Raw genomic sequence first — 22,716 nt, forward strand, 5'->3', positions numbered from 1 at the left:
GCACAATACTCCAGGTGTGGTCTCACCAGGGCCCGATATAGTCGCAGTAAGACGTCTTTACCCTTATACTCCAATCCTCCTGTAATAAAGGCCAACATACCATTTGCTTTCCTAATTGTTTGCTGTAGCTGCAGGTTAACTTTCAGTGATTGGTGCACAAGGACACCCAGGTCCCTGTGAACACCAACAATTCCCAATCCTTCACCGTTTAAAAAATACTCTGCTTTTTTATTTTTCCGACCAAAGCAGATAACTTCACATTTCCCGACATTAAGAACATCAGAAATAGGAGCAGGAGTTGGCCATTCGGCCCCTCGAGCCTGCTCCGCCATTTAATACGATCATGACTGATCCGATCATGGACTCAGCTCCACTTCACTGCCCGCTCCCCATAACCCTTGACCCCATTATCGCTCAAAAATCTGTCTATCTCCACCTTAAATATGTTCAATGACCCAGCCTCCACAGCTCTCTGAGGCAGTGAATTCCACAGATTTACAACCCTCTGAGAGAAGAAATTCCTCCTCATCTCAGTTTTAAATGGGCGGCCCCTTATTCTAAGACCATGCCCCCTAGTTCTAGTCTCCCCCATCAGTGGAAACATCCTCTCTGCATCCACCTTGTCAAGCCCCCCTCATAATCTGATACGTTTCAATAAGGTCACCTCTCATTCTTCTGAATTCCAATGAGTAGAGGCCCAACCTACTCAACCTTTCCTCATAAGTCAACCCCCTCATCTCCGGAATCAACCGAGTGAACCTTCTCTGAACTGCCTCCAAAGCAAAGATATCCTTTCGTAAATATGGAAACCAAAACTGCACGCAGTATTATATTCCATTTGCCATGTTCTTGTCCAATTACTTCGCCTGTCCATAGTCCCTTGAAGCCTCTTTGCATCATCCTTAAAACTTGCCCGTTAACCTTCAGTGATTCGTGTACGAGGACACCCAGTAACTCTGTGAACCTGCTCTGTTCCCCCCAAACCCCCCCACCCTCGTACCCACCCCCCGTCCCCGTCCCTTACCCCCTCCCCCATCTGATGAGCCCCCTTCCCTCTCTCTCTCTCTCTCTCTCTCTTTCTGTCTCTCTCGCTCTGCCTGGTAACCACCGGCAACCCGTTCCTGAGCCAGGCTTCTGCCAAACTGCAGAAAATGGCCGCCTTCTAATTCCGGGCGCGAGCCGGATAAAGCGGTGGGGGGGGGGGGGGTCAGCGCCGAAGCCTTTCCAGGGAATATTCCGGAAGTCGAACCCCGCCCGTTTGCGCGACCATTTTTTCCGCGGGTACGGATTTGGGCAGACGAGGGGAGGAAGGATCGGAAGTCTGGTCAAGTTGGGCGGCCATTTTGTTTCTGTCGCCAAGCAACGGCCTGACTAAAATATGCACAACTTTGACTATTTTCTAAAAAAGATTGGGGGTTTTTTTTGTGTTTTTTTCCCGTCTGTGTGTGTGTGTGTGTGTGTGTGTGTGTTCTATTTGTAAATTTGTCGTCCAGTAGTTCGTATCTCCAATGCGGCTCGAACCGCGACGGTTTCGGAGTTTTGTTTCTGCAGGAGAAATTCGTCCGGGTCGGAAAGGTCAGAGTTCAACGTTGACGGACGGCTGACCTTTTGTGGGGGAGGGGAAAAGGAGGGGAAGGGGGGTGGGGAGGAGGAGGTGGGGAGGGAGAGGGATAGGCCGTACCGTGCCCCAACTCATGTTCATTCTGTACTCTTCCCCCAACGACGGGGAGACACCAAGACCGGGATTGCTCCGAGCTACGAGGCCAATAGTGTCAAGAGGAGCAAGAGGGACAACACGACCGTCAGCTTCAGGTGCCTTCGACTCGGACTGCTCCCACTCACGCTCTTCTCCAGTTTCGGGACCTCGGGTTTGAAGTTGTCTGCGGGGGAGAGAGAGAGAGAGAGAGAATGAACCATCACTAGTCCGCCCTCCCCAGGCCCTGCAGCCCTCCCACAAAGCTGGGCTCTTGACCTCAAATGGTCATCCTCCAATCCCTCCTCGCCTCCTCCCTATCTCTGTCACCTCCTCCAGCCCCTACACCTCTCCCTATCTCTGTAACCTCCTCCAGCCCCGACACCCCTCCCTATCTCTGTCACCTCCTCCAGCCCCTACACCTCTCCCTATCTCTGTAACCTCCTCCAGCCCCGACACCCCTCCTTATCTCTGTAACCTCCTCCAGCCCATACAACCCTCCCTATCTCTGTCACCTCCTCCAGCCCCTACACCTCTCCCTATCTCTGTAACCTCCTCCAGCCCTGACACCCCTCCCTATCTCTGGAACCCCCTCCAGCCCCTACACCCCTCCCTATCTCTGTAACCTCCTCCAAGCCCCTACACCCTTCCCTATCTCTGTAACCTCCTCCAGCCCCGACACCCCTCCCTATCTCTGTAACCTCTTCCAGCCCCTACACCCCTCCCGACCTCTGTAACCTCCTCCAGCCCCTACATCCCTCCCCATCTCTGTAACCTCCTCCAGCCCCACACTCCACCCTATCTCTGTAACTTCCTCCAGCCCCTACACCCCTCCCTATCTCTGTAACCTCCTCCACCCCTACAGCCATCCCTATCTCTGTAACCTCCAGCCCCACACCCCTCCCTATCTCTGTAACCTCCTCCAGCCCCTACATCCCTCCCTATCTCTGTAACCTCCTGCAGCCCCTACACCCCTCCCTATCTCTGTAACCTCCTCCAGCCCCTACACTTCTCCCTATCTCTGTAACCTCCAGCCCCACACCCCTCCCTATCTCTGTAACCACCTCCAGCCCCTACACCCCTCCCTATCTCTGTAACCTCCTCCAGCCCCTACACCCCGTCCTATCTCTGTAACCTCCTCCAGCCCTACAACCCTCCGAGATCTCTGTAATCTCCTCCAACCCCTACAACCCCCCCGAAATCTCTGCGCTCCTCCAATTCTGCCCTCTTGAGCATCCCCCAATTCAGCTGCCTGGGCCCCAAGCTCTGGAACTCCCTCCCTAAACCTCTCCGCCTCTCTCTCTCCTCCTTTAAGACGCTCCTTAAAACCGACCTCTCTGACCCAGCTTTTGGTCGCCTGTCCCTGATATCTCCTTCTGTGGCTCGGGGTCAAATTCTGTTAGATAATTGCTCCTGTGAAGCGCCTTGGGACGATTTACTACACATTATAGGCGCTATATAAATGCAATTTGTTGTTGGTGATGGACTCTGCTTGCTACTGGCCTCGCATTCCCAGAGATCGCGAGTTCACGTCTCGTCATGCCAACATTTGAGGCAAATAAATGCGATCATTGGTGGATTGACTCCAGCCAAACTCTACCAGGAATCTGTGGACAACACAACCCGAGTTGATTGACACCCTTCAGGGAAGTGAACTGGCCAACCAAATGGCAGGACACTGAGAAGTGTAGAGGAACAGAGGGACTCTGGAGTGCAGGTCCACAGATCCCTGAAGGTAGCAGGCCTGGTGGATAAGGTGGTTAAGAAGGCATACGGAATACTTGCCTTTATTAGCCGAGGCACAGAATACAAGAGCAGGGAGGTTATGCTTGAACTGTATAAAACACTGGTTAGGCCACAGCTGGAGTACTGCGTGCAGTTCTGGTCACCACATTACAGGAAAGATGTGATTGCACTGGAGAGGGTACAGAGGAGATTTACCAGGATGTTGCACTGGAGAGGCTGCAGAGGAGATTTATCAGAATGTTGTAATAGAGAGGGTACAGAGGAGATTTATCAGGATGTTGCACTGGAGAGGGTACAGAGGAGATTTACCAGGATGTTGCACTAGAGAGGGTACAGAGGAGATTTACCAGGATGTTGCACTGGAGAAGGTACAGAGGAGATTTACCAGGATGTTGCACTGGAGAGGGTACAGAGGAGATTTACCAGAATGTTGCACTGGAGAGGGTACAGAGGAGATTTACCAGGATGTTGCACTGGAGAGGGTACAGAGGAGATTTACCAGGATGTTGCACTAGAGAGGGTACAGAGGAGATTTACCAAAATGTTGCACTAGAGAGGGTACAGAGGAGATTTACCAGGATGTTGCACTGGAGAGGGTACAGAGGAGATTTACCAGGATGTTGCCAGGACTGGAGAATTTTAGCGATGAGGAAAGATTGGATAGGCTGGGGTTGTTTTCTTTGGAACAGAGGAGGCTGAGGGGAGACCTGATTGAGGTGTATAAAATGATGAGGGGCCTGGATAGAGTGGATAGGACGGACCTGTTTTCCTTGGCAGAGGGGTCAACAACCAGGGGGCATAGATTTAAAGTAATTGGAGGGAGGTTTAGAGGGGATTTGAGGGGAAATGTCTTCACCCAGAGGGTGGTGGGGTCTGGGGTGGAACTCACTGCCTGAAAGGGTGGTAGAGGCAGAAACCCTCACCACATTTAAAAAGTACCTGGATGTAACACTTGAAGTGCCGTAATCCACAGGGCCACGGACCGAGAGCGGGAAAGTGGGATTAGGCTGGGTGGCTCTTTGTCGGCCGGCGCGGGACACGATGGGCCGAATGGCCTCCTTCCGCGGCATAAACCTCTTCAATTCTGTGACTCCTCATTTACGGGGAATAAGCAGCAACGAAAGAGGCAAATCAGCCCAACGGGTGGGTCCGGTTTATGCTCCACTCGAGCCTCCCAGACCCTCGTCACCTCGCCCGAGCCTTCGAGTCCTGCCTCAGGCCCAGGCATTGAGTCTCACCGTGATGCTCGACGGCAGAATGCTTCGCACGCAACGGATTATGGTCTATAAAAGCCCAACGGAGTCCGGTCCTGGCCCTCTGGCCAACTGGCTGTCGGAGGTCGCTCTCTGTGCTCCCCAACGTTCCAGTGTGAATCTCCTGGGCCAAGGCATTTGGAGAGTGCCGTTCTTAACCCCGTTGCCTTACTGGTGGACATGAAAAGGCCCGGTCAGACGAACGAGACTGCTGGAGAGGTGTGCTGGTTAATGGCAATTAATGCGAAGCTTAGCATCTAACTGCTGCACGGAAGAGGTGAGATGTGGCACGATAATGGCTCACCCATCGAAGCCCATCCCCCAGTGCCCTAACCCTCCCATCGAAGCCCATCCCCCCAGTCCCCTAACTCTCCCATCGAAGCCCATCCCCCCAGTCCCCTAACTCTCCCATCGAAGCCCATCCCTCCAGTCCCCTAACCCTCCCATCGAAGCCCATCCCTCCCGTCCCCTAACCCTCCCATCGAAGCCCATCCCTCCAGTCCCCTAACCCTCCCATCGAAGCCTATCCCTCCAGTCCCCTAACTCTCCCATCGAAGCCCATCCCTCCAGTCCCCTAACCCTCCCATCGAAGCCCATCCCTCCCGTCCCCTAACCCTCCCATCGAAGCCCATCCCTCCAGTCCCCTAACCCTCCCATCGAAGCCTATCCCTCCAGTCCCCTAACTCTCCCATCGAAGCCCATCCCTCCAGTCCCCTAACCCTCCCATCGAAGCCCATCCCTCCAGTCCCCTAACTCTCCCATCGAAGCCCATCCCTCCAGTCCCCTAACTCTCCCATCGAAGCTCATCCCTCCCGTCCCCTAACTCTCCCATCGAAGCCCATCCCTCCCGTCCCCTAACCCTCCCATCGAAGCCCATCACTCCAGTCCCCTAACCCTCCCATCGAAGCCCATCCCTCCAGTCCCCTAACTCTCCCATCGAAGCCCATCCCTCCCATCCCCTAACCCTCCCATCGAAGCCCATCCCTCCTGTCCCCTAACTCTCCCATCGAAGCCCATCCCTCCAGTCCCCTAACCCTCCCATCGAAGCCCATCCCTCCAGTCCCCTAACTCTCCCATCGAAGCCCATCCCTCCCATCCCCTAACCCTCCCATCGAAGCCCATCCCTCCAGTCCCCTAACCCTCCCATCGAAGCCCATCCCTCCAGTCCCCTAACTCTCCCATTGAAGCCCATCCCTCCAGTCCCCTAACCCTTCCATCGAAGCCCATCCCTCCAGTCCCCTAACCCTCCCATCGAAGCCCATCCCTCCAGTCCCCTAACCCTCCCATCGAAGCCCATCCCTCCAGTCCCCTAACCCTCCCATCGAAGCCCATCCCTCCAGACCCCGAACCCTCCCATCGAAGCCCATCCCTCCAGTCCCCGAACTCTCCCATCGAAGCCCATCCCTCCAGTCCCCTAACCCTCCCATCGAAGCCCATCCCTCCCATCCCCTAACCCTCCCATCGAAGCCCATCCTTCCAGTCCCCGAACCCTCCCATCGAAGCCCATTCCCCCAGTCCCCAACCCTCCCATCGAAGCCCATCCCTCCAGTCCCCTAACTCTCCCATCGAAGCCCATCCCTCCAGTCCCCTAACCCTCCCATCGAAGTCCATCCCTCCAGTCCCCTAACCCTCCCATCGAAGCCCATCCCTCCTGTCCCCTAACCCTCCCATCGAAGCCCATCCCTCCAGTCCCCTAACTCTCCCATCGAAGCCCATCCCTCCAGTCCCCTAACTCTCCCATCGAAGCCCATCCCTCCAGTCCCCGAACCCTCCCATCGAAGCCCATCCCTCCAGTCCCCTAACCCTCCCATCGAAGCCTATCCCTCCAGTCCCCTAACCCTCCCATCGAAGCCCATCCCTCCAGTCCCCTAACTCTCCCATCGAAGCCCATCCCTCCAGTTCCCTAACCCTCCCATCGAAGCCCATCCCTCCAGTTCCCTAACCCTCCCATCGAAGCCCATCCCTCCAGTCCCCTAACCCTCCCATCGAAGCCCATCCCTCCAGTCCCCTAACCCTCCCATCGAAGCCGAGCCCTCCAGTCCCCTAACCCTCCCATCGAAGCCCATCCCTCCCGTCCCCTAACCCTCCCATCGAAGCCCATCCCTCCAGTCCCCTAACACTCCCATCGAAGCCCATCCCTCCCATCCCCTAACCCTCCCATCGAAGCCCATCCCTCCCGTCCCCTAACCCTCCCATCGAAGCCCATCCCTTCAGTCCCCGAACCCTCCCATCGAAGCCCATCCCTCCCGTCCCCTAACCCTCCCATCGAAGCCCATCCCTCCCATCCCCTAACCCTCCCATCGAAGCCCATCCCTCCAGTCCCCTAACCCTCCCATTGAAGCCCATCCCTCCAGTCCCCTAACCCTCCCATCGAAGCCCATCCCTCCCATCCCCTAACTCTCCCATCGAAGCCCATCCCTCCAGTCCCCTAACTCTCCCATCGAAGCCCATCCCTCCCGTCCCCTAACTCTCCCATCGAAGCCCATCCCTCCAGTCCCCTAACCCTCCCATCGAAGCCCATCCCTCCAGTCCCCTAACCCTCCCATCGAAGCCCATCCCTCCCGTCCCCTAACTCTCCCATCGAAGCCCATCCCTCCCGTCCCCTAACCCTCCCATCGAAGCCCATCCCTCCAGTCCCCTAACCCTCCCATCGAAGCCCATCCCTCCAGTCCCCTAACCCTCCCATCGAAGCCCATCCCTCCAGTCCCCTAATCCTCCCATCGAAGCCCATCCCTCCAGTCCCCTAACCCTCCCATCGAAGCCCATCCCTCCAGTCCCCTAACCCTCCCATCGAAGCCCATCCCTCCAATCCCCTAACCCTCCCATCGAAGCCCATCCCTCCAGTCCCCTAACCCTCCCATCGAAGCCCATCCCTCCCGTCCCCTAACCCTCCCATCGAAGCCCATCCCTCCAGTCCCCTAACTCTCCCATTGAAGCCCATCCCTCCCGTCCCCTAACCCTCCCATCGAAGCCCATCCCTCCAGTCCCCTAACCCTCCCATCGAAGCCCATCCCTCCAGTCCCCTAACCCTCCCATCGAAGCCCATCCCTCCAGTCCCCTAACTCTCCCATCGAAGCCCATTCCCCCAGTCCCCAACCCTCCCATCGAAGCCCATCCCTCCAGTCCCCTAACTCTCCCATCGAAGCCCATCCCTCCAGTCCCCTAACCCTCCCATCGAAGCCCATCCCTCCCGTCCCCTAACTCTCCCATCGAAGCCCATCCCTCCCGTCCCCTAACCCTCCCATCGAAGCCCATCCCTCCCGTCCCCTAACCCTCCCATCGAAGCCCATCCCTCCAGTCCCCTAACCCTCCCATCGAAGCCCATCCCTCCAGTCCCCTAACCCTCCCATCGAAGCCCATCCCTCCAGTCCCGAGTGCGGCCCTGTTTGTGCCCGAGCCGATCTCAGCGCCCCGCGGCAGCGCGTGACTCACCCAGGTCCTCTATGGTCTTCACGTCGTGGCCCACCGTGAACTGCGGGGCGGTCGGGGTAAGCTTCTCGCTCGGGTGTGAAGCTGCAAAGGCAAAGGGCAAAGGTCAAAGGGCAAATCACACCCGGGCCTGTGATCAAGCTGCTGGGACACACGGCCAGGCCTGGCGGGGGACTGGACGACCTCTAAAAGCCCCGAGATGGAAAGAAGAAGGAGGTTGGAACGATCTGGGAAGGCCGTACAGGCTGGGGTCCTTTCTCGAGATAAGAGATTGCTGAGGGAGGACCTTACTGAGGCCTGTACGATTATGAGAGGGTTCAATAGGATAGACGGCGAGGGATCTGAACTAGGGGGCTGTAATAGGTTTGCATCATGGGTTCTATGCTTAAGAATTCATAGCAACACATTGCTATTAAGAACTAGTTGACACCTCAAGTCGCTGGAGAAATATCCACCAACGATGTCTCCGCAAGATCCTGCAAATCCCCTGGGAGGACAGACGCACCAACGTTAGCGTCCTCGACCAGGCCAACATCCCCAGCATCGAAGCACTGACCACACTCGACCAGCTCCGCTGGGCAGGGCCACATTGTCCGCATGCCCCCGACACGAGACTCCCAAAGCAAGCGCTCTACTTGGAACTCCTTCATGGCGAACGAGCCCAAGGTGGGCAGAGGAAACGTTACAAGGGACCACCCTCAAAGCCTCCCTGATAAAGTGCAACATCCCCACCGACACCTGGGAGTCCCTGGCCCAAAGACCAGTCCGCCCTAAGTGGAGGGAGTGCATCCGGGAGGGCGCTGAGCACCTCGAGTCTCGTCGCCGAGAGCGTGCAGAAACCAAGCGCAGGCAGCGGAAGGAGCGTGCGGCAAACCAGTCCCACCCTCCCCTTCCCTCAACCACTGTCTGTCCCACCTGTGACAGGGACTGTGGCTCTCGTATTGGACTGTTCAGCCACCTGAGGACTCATGTTAACAGTGGAAGCAAGTCTTCCTCGATTCCGAGGGACCGCCCATGATGATGATGGCTTGATCAGCGAAAGGTTTAACAATCGCACCGAACATTACTAGTTCATCCACCAGGCTCACAACTGCATACCTCATGCCCCGAACCTAACTGGCTGGGGCTTTATTGAGTCTTGCCAACATCATGTGACTGGCTAAGCCACTCCCAACTCAACAGCTCGACAAACCAGTGAGCATCCTCAATATAAGACAGTCACTGATAAACCCAAAGGGGGAATTCAGGAGAAACTTCTTTACCCAGAGAGCGGTGAGAATGTGGAACTCGCTGCCACAGGGAGGGGTTGAGGCGAATAGTATCGAGGCATTTAAGGGGAGGCTGGACTTGGAGGATGAGCAGTGCCGATTCACCAGAATACCACCGGGGATAAAGGGGTTAAATTATGAGGATAGGTTGCACAGTCGAGGGGAGCCAGCTGTGGCTCAGTGGGCAGCATATTGGGCTCCGATTCCGATGGTTGTGGGTTCAAGTCCCACTCCAGGGAGTTGTGCACTTAAATCCAGGCCGACACTCCCTGTGCAGTACTGAGGGAGCGCCGCAGTGCGCTGTCGGAGAGGCAGTACTGAGGGAGTGCCGCACTGTCGGAGGGGCGGTACTGAGGGAGCCCCGCACTGTCGGAGGGGCAGTACTGAGGGAGTGCCGCACTGTTGGAGGGGCAGTACTGAGGGAGTGCTGCACTGTCGGAGGGGCAGTACTGAGGGAGAGCCGCACTGTCGGAGGGGCAGTACTGAGGGAGTGCCGCACTGTCGGAGGGGCAGTACTGAGGGAGCACCGCACTGTCGGAGGGGCAGTACTGAGGGAGCGCCGCACTGTCGGAGGGGCGGTACTGAGGGAGTGCCGCACTGTCGGAGGGGCAGTACTGAGGGAGTGCCGCACTGTCGGAGGGGCAGTACTGAGGGAGTGCCGCACTGTGGGAGGGGCGGTACTGAGGGAGCGCCGCACTGTCGGAGGGGCAGTACTGAGGGAGCCCCACACTTTCGGAGGGGCAGTACTGAGGGAGCCCCACACTGTCGGAGGGGCAGTACTGAGGGAGCGTCGGAGGGGTGATAGAAATGTAAGTCTAGATTATGAGGCGGTACATCTCTCCAACTGAAGCTACTCCTCACAGATACTCACAGGTTGAACAGCACACAAACACCTTCATCTTCAGGCACGTTTTCCCGTGGTGATGGGTCGGAGTAGCTACAACAGAAAAACAAAAGTTGTAACAAGAGTTGCGCCCATTCTCCCCTCCCTATCTCTGTAACCCCCTCCAGCCCCTACACCCCTCCCTATCTCTGTAACCCCCTCCAGCCCCTCCACCCCTCCCTATCTCTGTAACCCCCTCCAGCCCCTCCCTATCTCTGTAACCCCCTCCAGCCCCTACACCCCTCCCTATCTCTGTAACCTCCTCCAGCCCCTACACCCCTCCCTATCTCTGTAACCTCCTCCAGCCCCTACACCCCTCCCTATCTCTGTAACCTCCTCCAGCCCCTACACCCCTCCCTATCTCTGTAACCTCCTCTAGCCCCTACACCCCTCCCTATCTCTGTAACCCCCTCCAGCCCCTACACCCCTCCCTATCTCTGTAACTCCCTCCAGCCCCTACATCCCTCCCTATCTAAAAGATCCTGTTCTTTCTCCCCGATCTCTAACTATTTCTCTCTAACTAACACTATATCTGTCTCTATCTCTATCTATCTATCGAACTATCACACCAACATCCGTCACTCCCTCCGTCTGTGTCATTTTCTGTCTCTCCCTTTTTCACACGTTCTCTCTCTCTGTTTCGCTCTATATTGCTCCTTCTCTCCCTCTTTCTCACGTACGTTGACACTCTCCATCTGCAATTCTCTCAATCCCCCCATCTCCCTCAAACTGTCTCGTTCTCCCTCCCTCTCCCTCTCCCTCTCTCTCTCCCTCTCTATCTCCCTCCCTCTATCTCGCCCTCCGTCTCTCTCTCCCTCCCCCCTCTCTCCCTCCCTCCCTCCCTCCCCCTCCCGCTCTCTCTCCCTCCCTTCCTCCCGCTCTCTCTCCCTTCCCCCTGCTCTCTCTCTCCCGCCCCCCACTCTCTCTCTCCCCTCCACTCTCTCCCTCCCTCCCTGCCCCCTCTCTCCCTCCCTCCCTCCCTCCCCCTCCAAGCTCACTCTCCCTCCCTTCCTCCCGCTCTCTCTCCCTTCCCCCTGCTCTCTCTCCCGCCCCCCACTCTCTCTCTCCCCCCCCCCACTCTCTCCCTCCCTCCCTCCCTCCCTCCCCCTCCAAGCTCTCTCTCCCTCCCTTCCTCCCGCTCTCTCTCCCTTCCCCCTGCTCTCTCTCCCGTCCCCCACTCTCTCCCTCCCCCTCCCGCTCTCTCTCCCTCCCTTCCACCCGCTCTCTCTCCCTTCCCCCTGCTCTCTCTTCCGCCCCCCCACTCTCTCTCCCCCCCCCCACTCTCTCTCTCCCCCCGCCTCTCTCTCTCCCCCCACTCTCTCCCTCCCTCCCCCCCCCACTCTCTCTCTCCCCCCGCCTCTCTCTCTCCCCCCACTCTCTCTCTCCCTCCCCCCGCCTCTCTCTCTCCCCCCACTCTCTCTCTCCCGCCCCCCACTCTCTCTCTCCCCTCCACTCTCTCCCTCCCTCCCTCTCTCTCCCTCCCTCCCTCCCTCCCCCTCCAAGCTCTCTCTCCCTCCCTTCCTCCCACTCTCTCTCCCTTCCCCCTGCTCTCTCTCCCGCCCCCCCACTCTCTCTCTCCCCCCCACTCTCTCTCTCCCCCCACTCTCTCCCTCCCTCCCTCCCCGCTCTCTCTCTCCCCCCGCCTCTCTCTCTCCCCCCACTCCCCCCTCCCTCCCCCCACTCCCCCCTCCCTCCCCACACTCCCCCCTCTCTCCCTCCCCCCACTCCCCCCTCCCTCCCCACACTCCCCCCTCTCTCCCTCCCCCCACTCCCCCCTCCCTCCCCCCACTCCCCCCTCTCCCCCCCCACTCCCCCCCATTCCCACACTCACAGATGTAGTAATACTCGTGCCCGACATGGAACTCATATCCCAGGGAGAAGGCGCTGTAACGCTGGAACTTCTCGGAGAACTTGATGGGGCTGTGGGGGGCGTGGGGCCGGTTACACTCCCAGCGTTTGAAGCCCAGGTTGGTGTTGCAGGAGCGGTATCCCTCGCGGTTGACCATGTACAGGATGTACTGCTCCATCTTGTGCTCCGCCACCGAGCCGTTGTAGTGTGGGCAGTAAATATCCAGGTAATCGTTCACGTTCACCTGCACCGTGTAACCCTCCCGCCGCAGGCTGCACACACAGGGGACAAACCGTGACACCCGTCAGAGAATGTCTCCGTCGCTTCCCCCAGCCCCACCCCCTCCAATTGTCCCCCCTCCCCTCCCTCTGGCAGTCTCCCAGTGTCAGACGGTCGGAGGGGCAGTACTGAGGGAGCGCCGCACGGTCGGAGGGGCAGTACTGAGGGAGTGCCGCACTGTCGGAGGGGCAGTACTGAGGGAGCGCCGCACTGTCGGAGGGGCAGTACTGAGGGAGTGCCGCACTGTCGGAAGGGCAGTACTGAGGGAGCGCCGCACTGTCGGAGGGGCAGTACTGAGGGAGTGCCGCACTGTCGGAGGGGCAGTACTGAGGGAGTGCCGCACTGTCGGAAGGGCAGTACTGAGGGAGTGCCGCGCTGTCGGAGGGGCAGTACTGAGGGAGTGCCGCGCTGTCGGAGGGGCGGTACTGAGGGAGCGCCGCACTGTCGGAGGGGCGGTACTGAGGGAGCGCCGCACTGTAGGAGGGGCGGTACTGAGGGAGCGCTGCACTGTCGGAGGGGCGGTACTGAGGGAGCGCCGCACTGTCGGAGGGGCGGTACTGAGGGAGTGCCGCACTGTCGGAGGGGCGGTACTGAGGGAGTGCCGCACTGTCGGAGGGGCAGTACTGAGGGAGCGCCGCACTGTCGGAGGGGCAGTACTGAGGGAGCGCCGCACTGTCGGAGGGGCAGTACTGAGGGAGTGCCGCACTGTCGGAGGGGCGGTACTGAGGGAGTGCCGCACTGTCGGAGGGGCGGTACTGAGGGAGTGCCGCACTGTCGGAGGGGCGGTACTGAGGGAGTGCAGCACTGTCGGAGGGGCGGTACTGAGGGAGTGCCGCACTGTCGGAGGGGCGGTACTGAGGGAGTGCCGCACTGTCGGAGGGGCGGTACTGAGGGAGAGCCGCACTGTCGGAGGGGCGGTACTGAGGGAGCGCCGCACTGTCGGAGGGGCGGTACTGAGGGAGCGCCGCACTGTCGGAGGGGCGGTACTGAGGGAGCGCCGCACTGTCGGAGGGGCGGTACTGAGGGAGCGCCGCACTGTCGGAGGGGCGGTACTGAGGGAGTGCCGGACTGTCAGAGGGACCATCTTTTGGATGAGACGTTAAACCGAGGCCCCGTCTGCCCTCTCGGGTGGATGTAAAAGATCCCGGGGCCACTATTGGAAGAAGAGCAGGGGGAGTTCTCCCCGGTGTCCTGGGGCCAATATTTATCCCTTAACCAACATCACTAAAACAGATGATCCGGGTCATTATCACATTGCTGTGTGTGGGAGCTTGCTGTGCGCAAATTGAGCTGCCGCGTTTCCCACAATACAACAGTGAGCACACTCCAAAAGTACTTCATTGGATGTGCAGCGCTTTGTGACGTCCGGTGGTCGTGAAAGGCGCTATAGAAATGCAAGTCTGCCTTTTCTTTCTATCTCCAGCCCGTTCTGACATTCAATGAGATTATGGCTGAACTGTGACCTATCTCCATCCACTCACCTCATACCCTGTTCATTGATATCCGGACCCAACAAAACTCTACCCATCTTTCAACTCTACCCTGGTTCGAAGACCAGGCCCTCAAACCTACCACCGAGCTCATGGTCTACAGGGCTGTAGTGATACCCGCCCTCCTGTATGGCTCACAGACATGGACCATGTACAGTAGACACCTCAAGTCGCTGGAGAAATACCACCAACGATGTCTCCGCAAGATCCTGCAAATCCCCTGGGAGGACAGACGCACCAACGTTAGCGTCCTCGACCAGGCCAACATCCCCAGCATCGAAGCACTGACCACACTCGACCAGCTCCGCTGGGCAGGGCCACATTGTCCACATGCCCCCGACACGAGACTCCCAAAGCAAGCGCTCCACTCGGAACTCCTTCACGGCAAACGAGCCAAAGGTGGGCAGAGGAAACGTTACAAGGGACCACCCTCAAAGCCTCCCTGATAAAGTGCAACATCCCCACTGACACCTGGGAGTCCCTGGGCCCAAAGACCAGTCCGCGCTAAGTGGAGGAAGTGCATCCGGGAGGGCGCTGAGCACCTCGAGTCTCGTCGCCGAGAGCGTGCAGAAACCAAGCGCAGGCAGCGGAAGGAGCGTGCGGCAAACCAGTCCCACCCTCCCCTTCCCTCAACCACTGTCTGTCCCACCTGTGACAGGGACTGTGGCTCTCGTATTGGGCTGTTCAGCCACCTAAGGACTCGTGTTAAGAGCGGAAGCAAGTCTTCCTCGATTCCGATGGACTGCCTAAGATGCTGACCCATCTCAGTCTTAATAGCTCCAATTCAACCCTCAGCATCCACAGCTTTTTGTGGGGAACAGCTGAAAAGTCCACTCCATCTTCCCACATCTTCGGAAGCTGTGTAAAATCCCGGAATTTCCACATAGCAGAGACCACAGCGCTCTCAAGTGGTGAACACCCGCATTACCAGCCTGTGCTGCATTAATATTACAGGGCAATCAGACAGGAGTGAGTTACAGGCTGGAATCTAATCGAGGGGTTCGGGGGGGTTTATATATAGAATAACAGATACCCAGGAGTGAGTTACAGGCTGGAATCTAATCGAGGGGTTCGGGGGGTTTATATATAGAATAACAGATACCCGGGAGTGAGTTACAGGCTGGAATCTAATCGAGGGGTTCGGGGGGGTTTATATATAGAATAACAGATACCCGGGAGTGAGTTACAGGCTGGAATCTAATCGAGGGGTTCGGGGGGATTATATATAGAATAACAGATACCTGGGAGTGAGTTACAGGCTGGAATCTAATCGAGGGGTTCGGGGGGATTATATATAGAATAACAGATACCTGGGAGTGAGTTACAGGCTGGAATCTAATCGAGGGGTTCGGGGGGTTTATATATAGAATAACAGATACCCGGGAGTGAGTTACAGGCTGGAATCTAATCGAGGGGTTCGGGGGGGTTTATATATAGAATAACAGATACCCGGGAGTGAGTTACAGGCTGGAATCTAATCGAGGGGTTCGGGGGGTTGATATATAGAATAACAGATACCTGGGAGTGAGTTACAGGCTGGAATCTAATCGAGGGGTTCGGGGGGGTTTATATATAGAATAACGGATACACCGGGAGTGAGTTACACGCTGGAATCTAATCGAGGGGTTCGGGGGGTTGATATATAGAATAACGGATACCCGGGAGTGAGTTACAGGCTGGAATCTAATCGAGGAGTTCGGGGGATTTATATATAGAATAATAGATACCCGGGAGTGAGTTACAGGCTGAAATCTAATCGAGGGGTTCAGGGGCTTTATATATAGAATACCAGATTTTGGCAAGAGTTACCAGCTGGAATCTAACCGAGGAGTTCGGTGGGGTTTATATGTAGAATAACGGGTACCCGGGAGTGAGTTACAGGCTGGAATCTAATCGAGGGGTTCAGGGGGTTTATATATAGAATAACAGATACCTGGGAGTTAGTTACAGGCTGGAATCTAATCGAGGGGTTCAGGGGTGTTTATATATAGAATAACAGATACCCCGGGAGTGAGTTACAGGCTGGAGTCTAATCGGGGGGTTCGGGGGGTTTATATATAGAATAACAGATACCCCGGGAGTGAGTTACAGGCTGGAATCTAATCGAGGGGTTTGGGGGGTTTATATATAGAATAACGGATACCCGGGAGTGAGTTACAGGCTGGAATCTAATCGGGAGGTTCGGGGGGTTTATATATAGAATAACAGATAACCGGGAGTGAGTTACAGGCTGGAATCTAATTGAGGGGTTCGGGGGGTTTCTATATAGAATAAAGGATACCCGGGAGTGAGTTACAGGCTGGAATCTAATCGAGGGGTTCAGGGGATTTATATATAGAATAACAGATACCCGGGAGTGAGTTACAGGCTGGAATCTAATCGAGGGGTTCGCGGGTGTTTATATATAGAAAAACGGATACCCAGGAGTGAGTTACAGGCTGGAATCTAATCGAGAGGTTCGGGGGGTTTATATATAGAATAACGGAATCCCGGGAGTGAGTTACAGGCTGGAATCTAATCGAGGAGTTCAGGGGGGTTTATATATAGAATAACGGATACCCGGGAGTGAGTTACAGGCTGGAATCTAATCGAGAGGTTCGGGGGGTTTATATATAGAATAACGGAATCCCGGGAGTGAGTTACAGGCTGGAATCTAATCGAGGGGTTCGGGGGTTTATATATAGAATCACGGATACCTGGGATTGAGTTACAGGCTGGAATCTAATCGAGGGATTATATATAGAATCACGGATACCTGGGATTGAGTTACAGGCTGGAATCTAATCGAGGGGTTCAGGGGGTTTATATATAGAATCACGGATACCTGGGATTGAGTTACAGGCTGGAATCTAATCGAGGGGTTCGGGGGGTTTATATATAGAATAACAGATACCCGGGAGTGAGTTACAGGCTGGAATCTAATCGAGGGGTTCGGGGGGGGTTTATATATAGAATAACAGATACCCGGGAGTGAGTTACAGGCTGGAATCTAATCGAGGGGTTCGGGGGGGGTTTATATATAGAATAACAGATACCCGGGAGTGAGTTACAGGCTGGAATCTAATCGAGGGGTTCGGGGGGTTTATATATAGTATAAAAGGGGTATTTAACATGAAAAGAAAAAGATTTTGTTCAACTAATGGAATAAATAAATTCCGTTGCGGCCTCGCCTATCAGATCACTGAAATACCTGCCTTTGTTTCTTAATGTCGTCACAGAGCACAGCAAACATTTACACATCTCAAATAAACCCACACCACCCTCACCGCACGTACAGCACGGGGTTAGATACAGAGTAAAGCTCCCTCTACACTGTCCCATCAAACACTCCCAGGGCAGGTACAGGGGGTTAGATACAGAGTAAAGCTCCCTCTACACTGTCCCATCAAACACTCCCAGGGCAGGTACAGGGGGTTAGATACAGAGTAAAGCTCCCTCTACACTGTCCCATCAAACACTCCCAGGGCAGGTACAGCACGGGGTTAGATACAGAGTAAAGCTCCCTCTACACTGTCCCATCAAACACTCCCAGGGCAGGTACAGCACGGGGTTAGATACAGAGTAAAGCTCCCTCTACACTGTCCCATCAAACACTCCCAGGGCAGGTACAGCACGGGGTTAGATACAGAGTAAAGCTCCCTCTACACTGTCCCATCAAACACTCCCAGGGCAGGTACAGCACGGGGTTAGATACAGAGTGAAGCTCCCTCTACACTGTCCCATCACACACTCCCAGGGCAGGTACAGCACGGGGTTAGATACAGAGTAAAGCTCCCTCTACACTGTCCCATCAAACACTCCCAGGGCAGGTACAGCACGGGGTTAGATACAGAGTAAAGCTCCCTCTACACTGTCCCATCAAACACTCCCAGGGCAGGTACAGCACGGGGTTAGATACAGAGTAAAGCTCCCTCTACACTGTCCCATCAAACACTCCCAGGGCAGGTACAGCACGGGGTTAGATACAGAGTAAAGCTCCCTCTACACTGTCCCCATCAAACACTCCCAGGGCAGGTACAGGGGGTTAGATACAGAGTAAAGTTCCCTTTCTTTAAATCTACATCCCCTGGTTGTTGACCCCTCTGCTGAGGGAAACAGGACCGTCCTATCCACTCTATCCAGGCCCCTCATAATGTTATACACCTCAATCAGGTCTCCCCTCAGCCTCCTCTGTTCCAAAGAAAACAACCCCAGCCTATCCAATCTTTCCTCATCGCTAAAATTCTCCAGTCCAGTGCAACATCCTGGTAAATCTCCTCTGTACCCTCTCCAGTGCAACATCCTGGTAAATCTCCTCTGTACCCTCTCCAGTGCAACATCCTGGTAAATCTCCTCTGTACCCTCTCCAGTGCAACATCCTGGTAAATCTCCTCTGTACCCTCTCCAGTGCAACATCCTGGTAAATCTCCTCTGTACCCTCTCCAGTGCAACATCCTGGTAAATCTCCTCTGTACCTTCTCCAGTGCAACATCCTGGTAAATCTCCTCTGTCCCCTCTCTAGTGCAACATCCTGGTAAATCTCCTCTGTACCCTCTCCAGTGCAACATTCTGGTAAATCTCCTCTGTACCCTCTCTAGTGCAACATCCTGGTAAATCTCCTCTGTACCCTCTCCAGTGCAACATCCTGGTAAATCTCCTCTGTACCCTCTCTAGTGCAACATCCTGGTAAATCTCCTCTGTACCCTCTCCAGTGCAACATCCTGGTAAATCTCCTCTGTACCCTCTCTAGTGCAACATCCTGGTAAATCTCCTCTGTACCCTCTCCAGTGCAACATCCTGGTAAATCTCCTCTGTACCCTCTCTAGTGCAACATCCTGGTAAATCTCCTCTGTACCCTCTCTAGTGCAACATCCTGGTAAATCTCCTCTGTACCCTCTCCAGTGCAACATCCTGGTAAATCTCCTCTGTACCCTCTCCAGTGCAACATCCTGGTAAATCTCCTCTGTACCCTCTCTAGTGCAACATCCTGGTAAATCTCCTCTGTACCCTCTCTAGTGCAACATCCTGGTAAATCTCCTCTGCACCCTCTCTAGTGCAACATCCTGGTAAATCTCCTCTGCACCCTCTCCAGTGCAACATCCTGGTAAATCTCCTCTGTACCCTCTCTAGTGCAACATCCTGGTAAATCTCCTCTGTACCCTCTCCAGTGCAACATCCTGGTAAATCTCCTCTGTACCCTCTCTAGTGCAACATCCTGGTAAATCTCCTCTGTACCCTCTCCAGTGCAACATCCTGGTAAATCTCCTCTGTACCCTCTCCAGTGCAACATCCTGGTAAATCTCCTCTGTACCCTCTCTAGTGCAACATCCTGGTAAATCTCCTCTGCACCCTCTCTAGTGCAATCACATCTTTCCTGTAATGAGGTGACCAGAACTGCACGCAGTACTCCAGCTGTGGCCTAACCAGTGTTTTATACAGTTCAAGCATAACCTCCCTGCTCTTGTATTCCATGCCTCGGCTAATAAAGGCAAGTATTCCGTGTGCCTTCTTAACCACCTTATCCACCTGGCCTGCGACCTTCAGGGATCTGTGGACCTGCACTCCAGGGTCCCTCTGTTCCTCTACACTTCTCAGTGTATGACCATTTAATGTGTATTCCCTTGCATTACCTCACACTTCTCCGGATTGAATCCCATTTGCCACTGCTCTGCCCACCTGACCAGTTCATCGATATCTTCCTGCAGTCTGCAGCTTTATTCTTCATTATCAACCCCACGGCCCATTCTAGTATCATCTGTAAACTTCTTAATCATACCCCCGACATTCCGAACCACTCCTATCGCCCTTTGGAGGAAGAAATATTTCCCAACTTTTTTCCTGAACGACTAGCTCTGATTTTAAGGATAGGCAGGGCCACCCCTCCCCACCCCACCGCCCCAGCAGTGGAAAAAAGGTTTAAGAACATAAGAAATAGGAGCAGGAGTCGGCCATTCGGCCCCTCGAGCCTGCTCCGCCATTTAATACGATCATGGCTGATCCGATCATGGACTCAGCTCCACTTCCCTGCCCGCTCCCCATAATCCTTCACTCCCTTATCGCTCAAAAATCTGTCTATCTCCACCTTAAATATATTCAATGTCCCAGCCTCCACAGCTCTCTGGGGCAGTGAATTCCACAGATTTACAACCCTCTGAGAGAAGAAATTCCTCCTCATCTCAGTTTTAAATGGGCGGCCCCTTATTCTAAGACCATGCCCCCTAGTTCTAGTCTCCCCCATCAGTGGAAACATCCTCTCTGCATTCACCTTGTCAAGCCCCCTCATAATCTTATACCTTTCCATAAGTTCTACCCCATCAAAGTCCTAAAAGAGCTCAATAAAATCACCCCCTAGCATTCTCTAATCTAACAACAACAAATTGTATTTATATTGCGCCTTTAACCTAGTAAAATCTATCAAGGTGCTTCACAGCAGCGTAACAAGACAAAACAGATAAATTTGACCCCGAGCCACAGGAGGAGATATTGGGGACAGGTGACCAAAAGCTGGGTCAAAGAGATCGGTTTTACGGAGCGTTTCGAAGGAGAGAGGGGTGGAGAGGTTTAGGGAGGGAGTTCCAGAGCTTGGGGCCCAGGCAGCTGAAGGCACGGCCACCGATGGTGGAGCGATTATAATCAGGGATGCTCAGGAGGGCAGAATTAGAGGAGCGCAGAGATCTCGGGGGATTGTGGGGCTGGAGGAGGTTACAGAGATAGGGAGGGTTGTAGGGGCTGGAGGAGGTTACCGAGATAGGGAGGGGTGTAGGGGCTGGAGGAGGTTACAGAGATAGGGAGGGGTGTAGGAGCTGGAGGTGGTTACAGAGATAGGGAGGGGTGTAGGGGTTGGAGGAGGTTACAGAGATAGGGAGGGGTGTAGGGGTTGGAGGAGGTTACAGAGATAGAGAGGGGTGTAGGGGCTGGAGGAGGTTACAGAGATAGGGAGGGGTGTAGGGGTTGGAGGAGGTTACAGAGATAGGGAGGGGTGTAGGGGCTGGAGGGGGTTACAGAGATCGGGAGGGGTGTAGGGAAGGAGGAGGTTACAGAGATAGGGAGGAGTGTAGGGGCTGGAGGGGGTTACAGAGATCGGGAGGGGTGTAGGGAAGGAGGAGGTTACAGAGATAGGGAGGGGTGTAGGGGCTGGAGGGGGTTACAGAGATAGGGAGGGGTGTAGGGGCCATGGAGGGATTTGAAAACAAGGCTGAGAATTTTGAAATCGAGGCATTGCCGGACTTGGAGCCAATGTAGGTCAGCGAGCACAGGGGGTGATGGGTGAGTGGGACACGGTGCGAGTTAGGACACGGGGCAGCGAGCACAGGGGGTGATGGGTGAGTGGGACTCGGTGCGAGTTAGGACACGGGGGCAGCGAGCACAGGGGGTGATGGGTGAGCGGGACTCGGTGCGAGTTAGGACACGGGGGCAGCGAGCACAGGGGGTGATGGGTGAGCGGGACTCGGTGCGAGTTAGGACACGGGGGCAGCGAGCACAGGGGGTGATGGGAGAGCGGGACTCGGTGCGAGTTAGGACACGGGGGCAGTGAGCACAGGGGGTGATGGGTGAGCGGGACTCGGTGCGAGTTAGGACACGGGGACAGCCGAGTTTTGGATCACCTCTAGTGTACGTGGGGGGGGAAATGTGGGAGGCCGGCCAGGAGCGCAGCGCGTTGGAATAGTCAAGTCTGGAGGTAACGAGGGCACGGATGAGGGCTTCTGCAGCGGATGAGCTGAGGCAGGGGGCGGGGACGGGGCGATGTTACGGAGGGGGGAAATAGGCGGTCTGCGGATACGTGGTGGGAAGCTTGTTGCAGGGGTGAGATCTGATTGCCGGGAATAGCAGCCTGCGTTGGCTGATGGCTGGTGTGAGTGTGAACCTTGTAACCCTGGGCGTGTGAGGGAACACGTCGGAGCAGAGTTGGTCTGTGTTGTCGTCGTGCTGTGTGGACTTTGGGACTGTTCCGCGGAGGTCAGGGTGTGCCACAGTCAGGGTTCACCCATCACTGGCCAACACTTGAGTGCCTCTCTCCCTCCCCTGTCCACCTCACCCCTCTGCCCCCGTGCCGACACGCTCTTGCAAACACGTAGCCCTGGTACATCCTGGCACAGCAAGCAGGCCCTTGCACAACGAGGCAGTTGGGCAGGCCGCCAAGGAGTGTCGTAGTTATCCTAAGTGCCGTCCCGCTCGAATTACGCTGCTCCCGAGTTGGGTCGTTGTTGTAGGTTCAGAAACTCTTGGACCTCCTGGTCATTCTCATCAAACCAGTCCTGGTGTTTCTTGGTCTGCAGGGCTGTGGTGATACCCGCCTCCTGTATGGCTCAGAGACACGGACCATGTACAGTAGGCACCTCAAGTCGCTGGAGAAATACCACCAACACTGTCTCCGCAAGATCCTACAAATCCCCCGGGAGGACAGACGCACCAACGTTAGCGTCCTCGACCAGGCCCAACATCCCCAGCATCGAAGCACTGACCACACTCGACCAGCTCCGCTGGGCAGGGCCACATTGTCCGCATGCCCTCCAGACACGAGACTCCCAAAGCGAGCGCTCTACTCGGAACTCCTTCACGGGCAAACGAGCCAAAGGTGGGCAGAGGAAACGTTACAAGGGACCACCCTCAAAGCCTCCCTGATAAAGTGCGACATCCCCACCGACACCTGGGAGTCCCTGGCCCAAAGACCAGTCCGCCCTAAGTGGAGGAAGTGCATCCGGGAGGGCGCTGAGCACCTCGAGTCTCGTCGCCGAGAGCATGCAGAAACCAAGCGCAGGCAGCGGAAGGAGCGTGCGGCAAACCAGTCCCACCCTCCCTTTCCCTCAACCACTGTCTGTCCCACCTGTGACAGGGACTGTGGCTCCC

At 55.8% G+C, this 22,716-nt stretch overlaps 1 protein-coding gene across 1 annotated transcript; it reads right to left on the reverse strand.

The window, feature by feature from the left end:
• Window positions 1-1,755: 1,755 nt before the first annotated feature.
• On the reverse strand, window positions 1,756-19,594 carry LOC139240129 (ephrin-A3-like). Its single transcript, XM_070868504.1, has 5 exons — window positions 19,500-19,594; window positions 12,104-12,393; window positions 10,261-10,326; window positions 8,125-8,205; window positions 1,756-1,880 (listed from the first exon to the last, which is right to left on the reverse strand). Exons 1-5 carry the CDS (start codon window positions 19,592-19,594, stop codon window positions 1,756-1,758), a joined length of 657 nt encoding a protein of 218 aa, XP_070724605.1.
• Window positions 19,595-22,716: the final 3,122 nt, after the last annotated feature.

The sequence above is a fragment of the Pristiophorus japonicus genome, chromosome 30 (genome assembly GCF_044704955.1).
Source record: "Pristiophorus japonicus isolate sPriJap1 chromosome 30, sPriJap1.hap1, whole genome shotgun sequence".
NCBI classification, from domain to species: Eukaryota; Metazoa; Chordata; class Chondrichthyes; family Pristiophoridae; genus Pristiophorus; species Pristiophorus japonicus.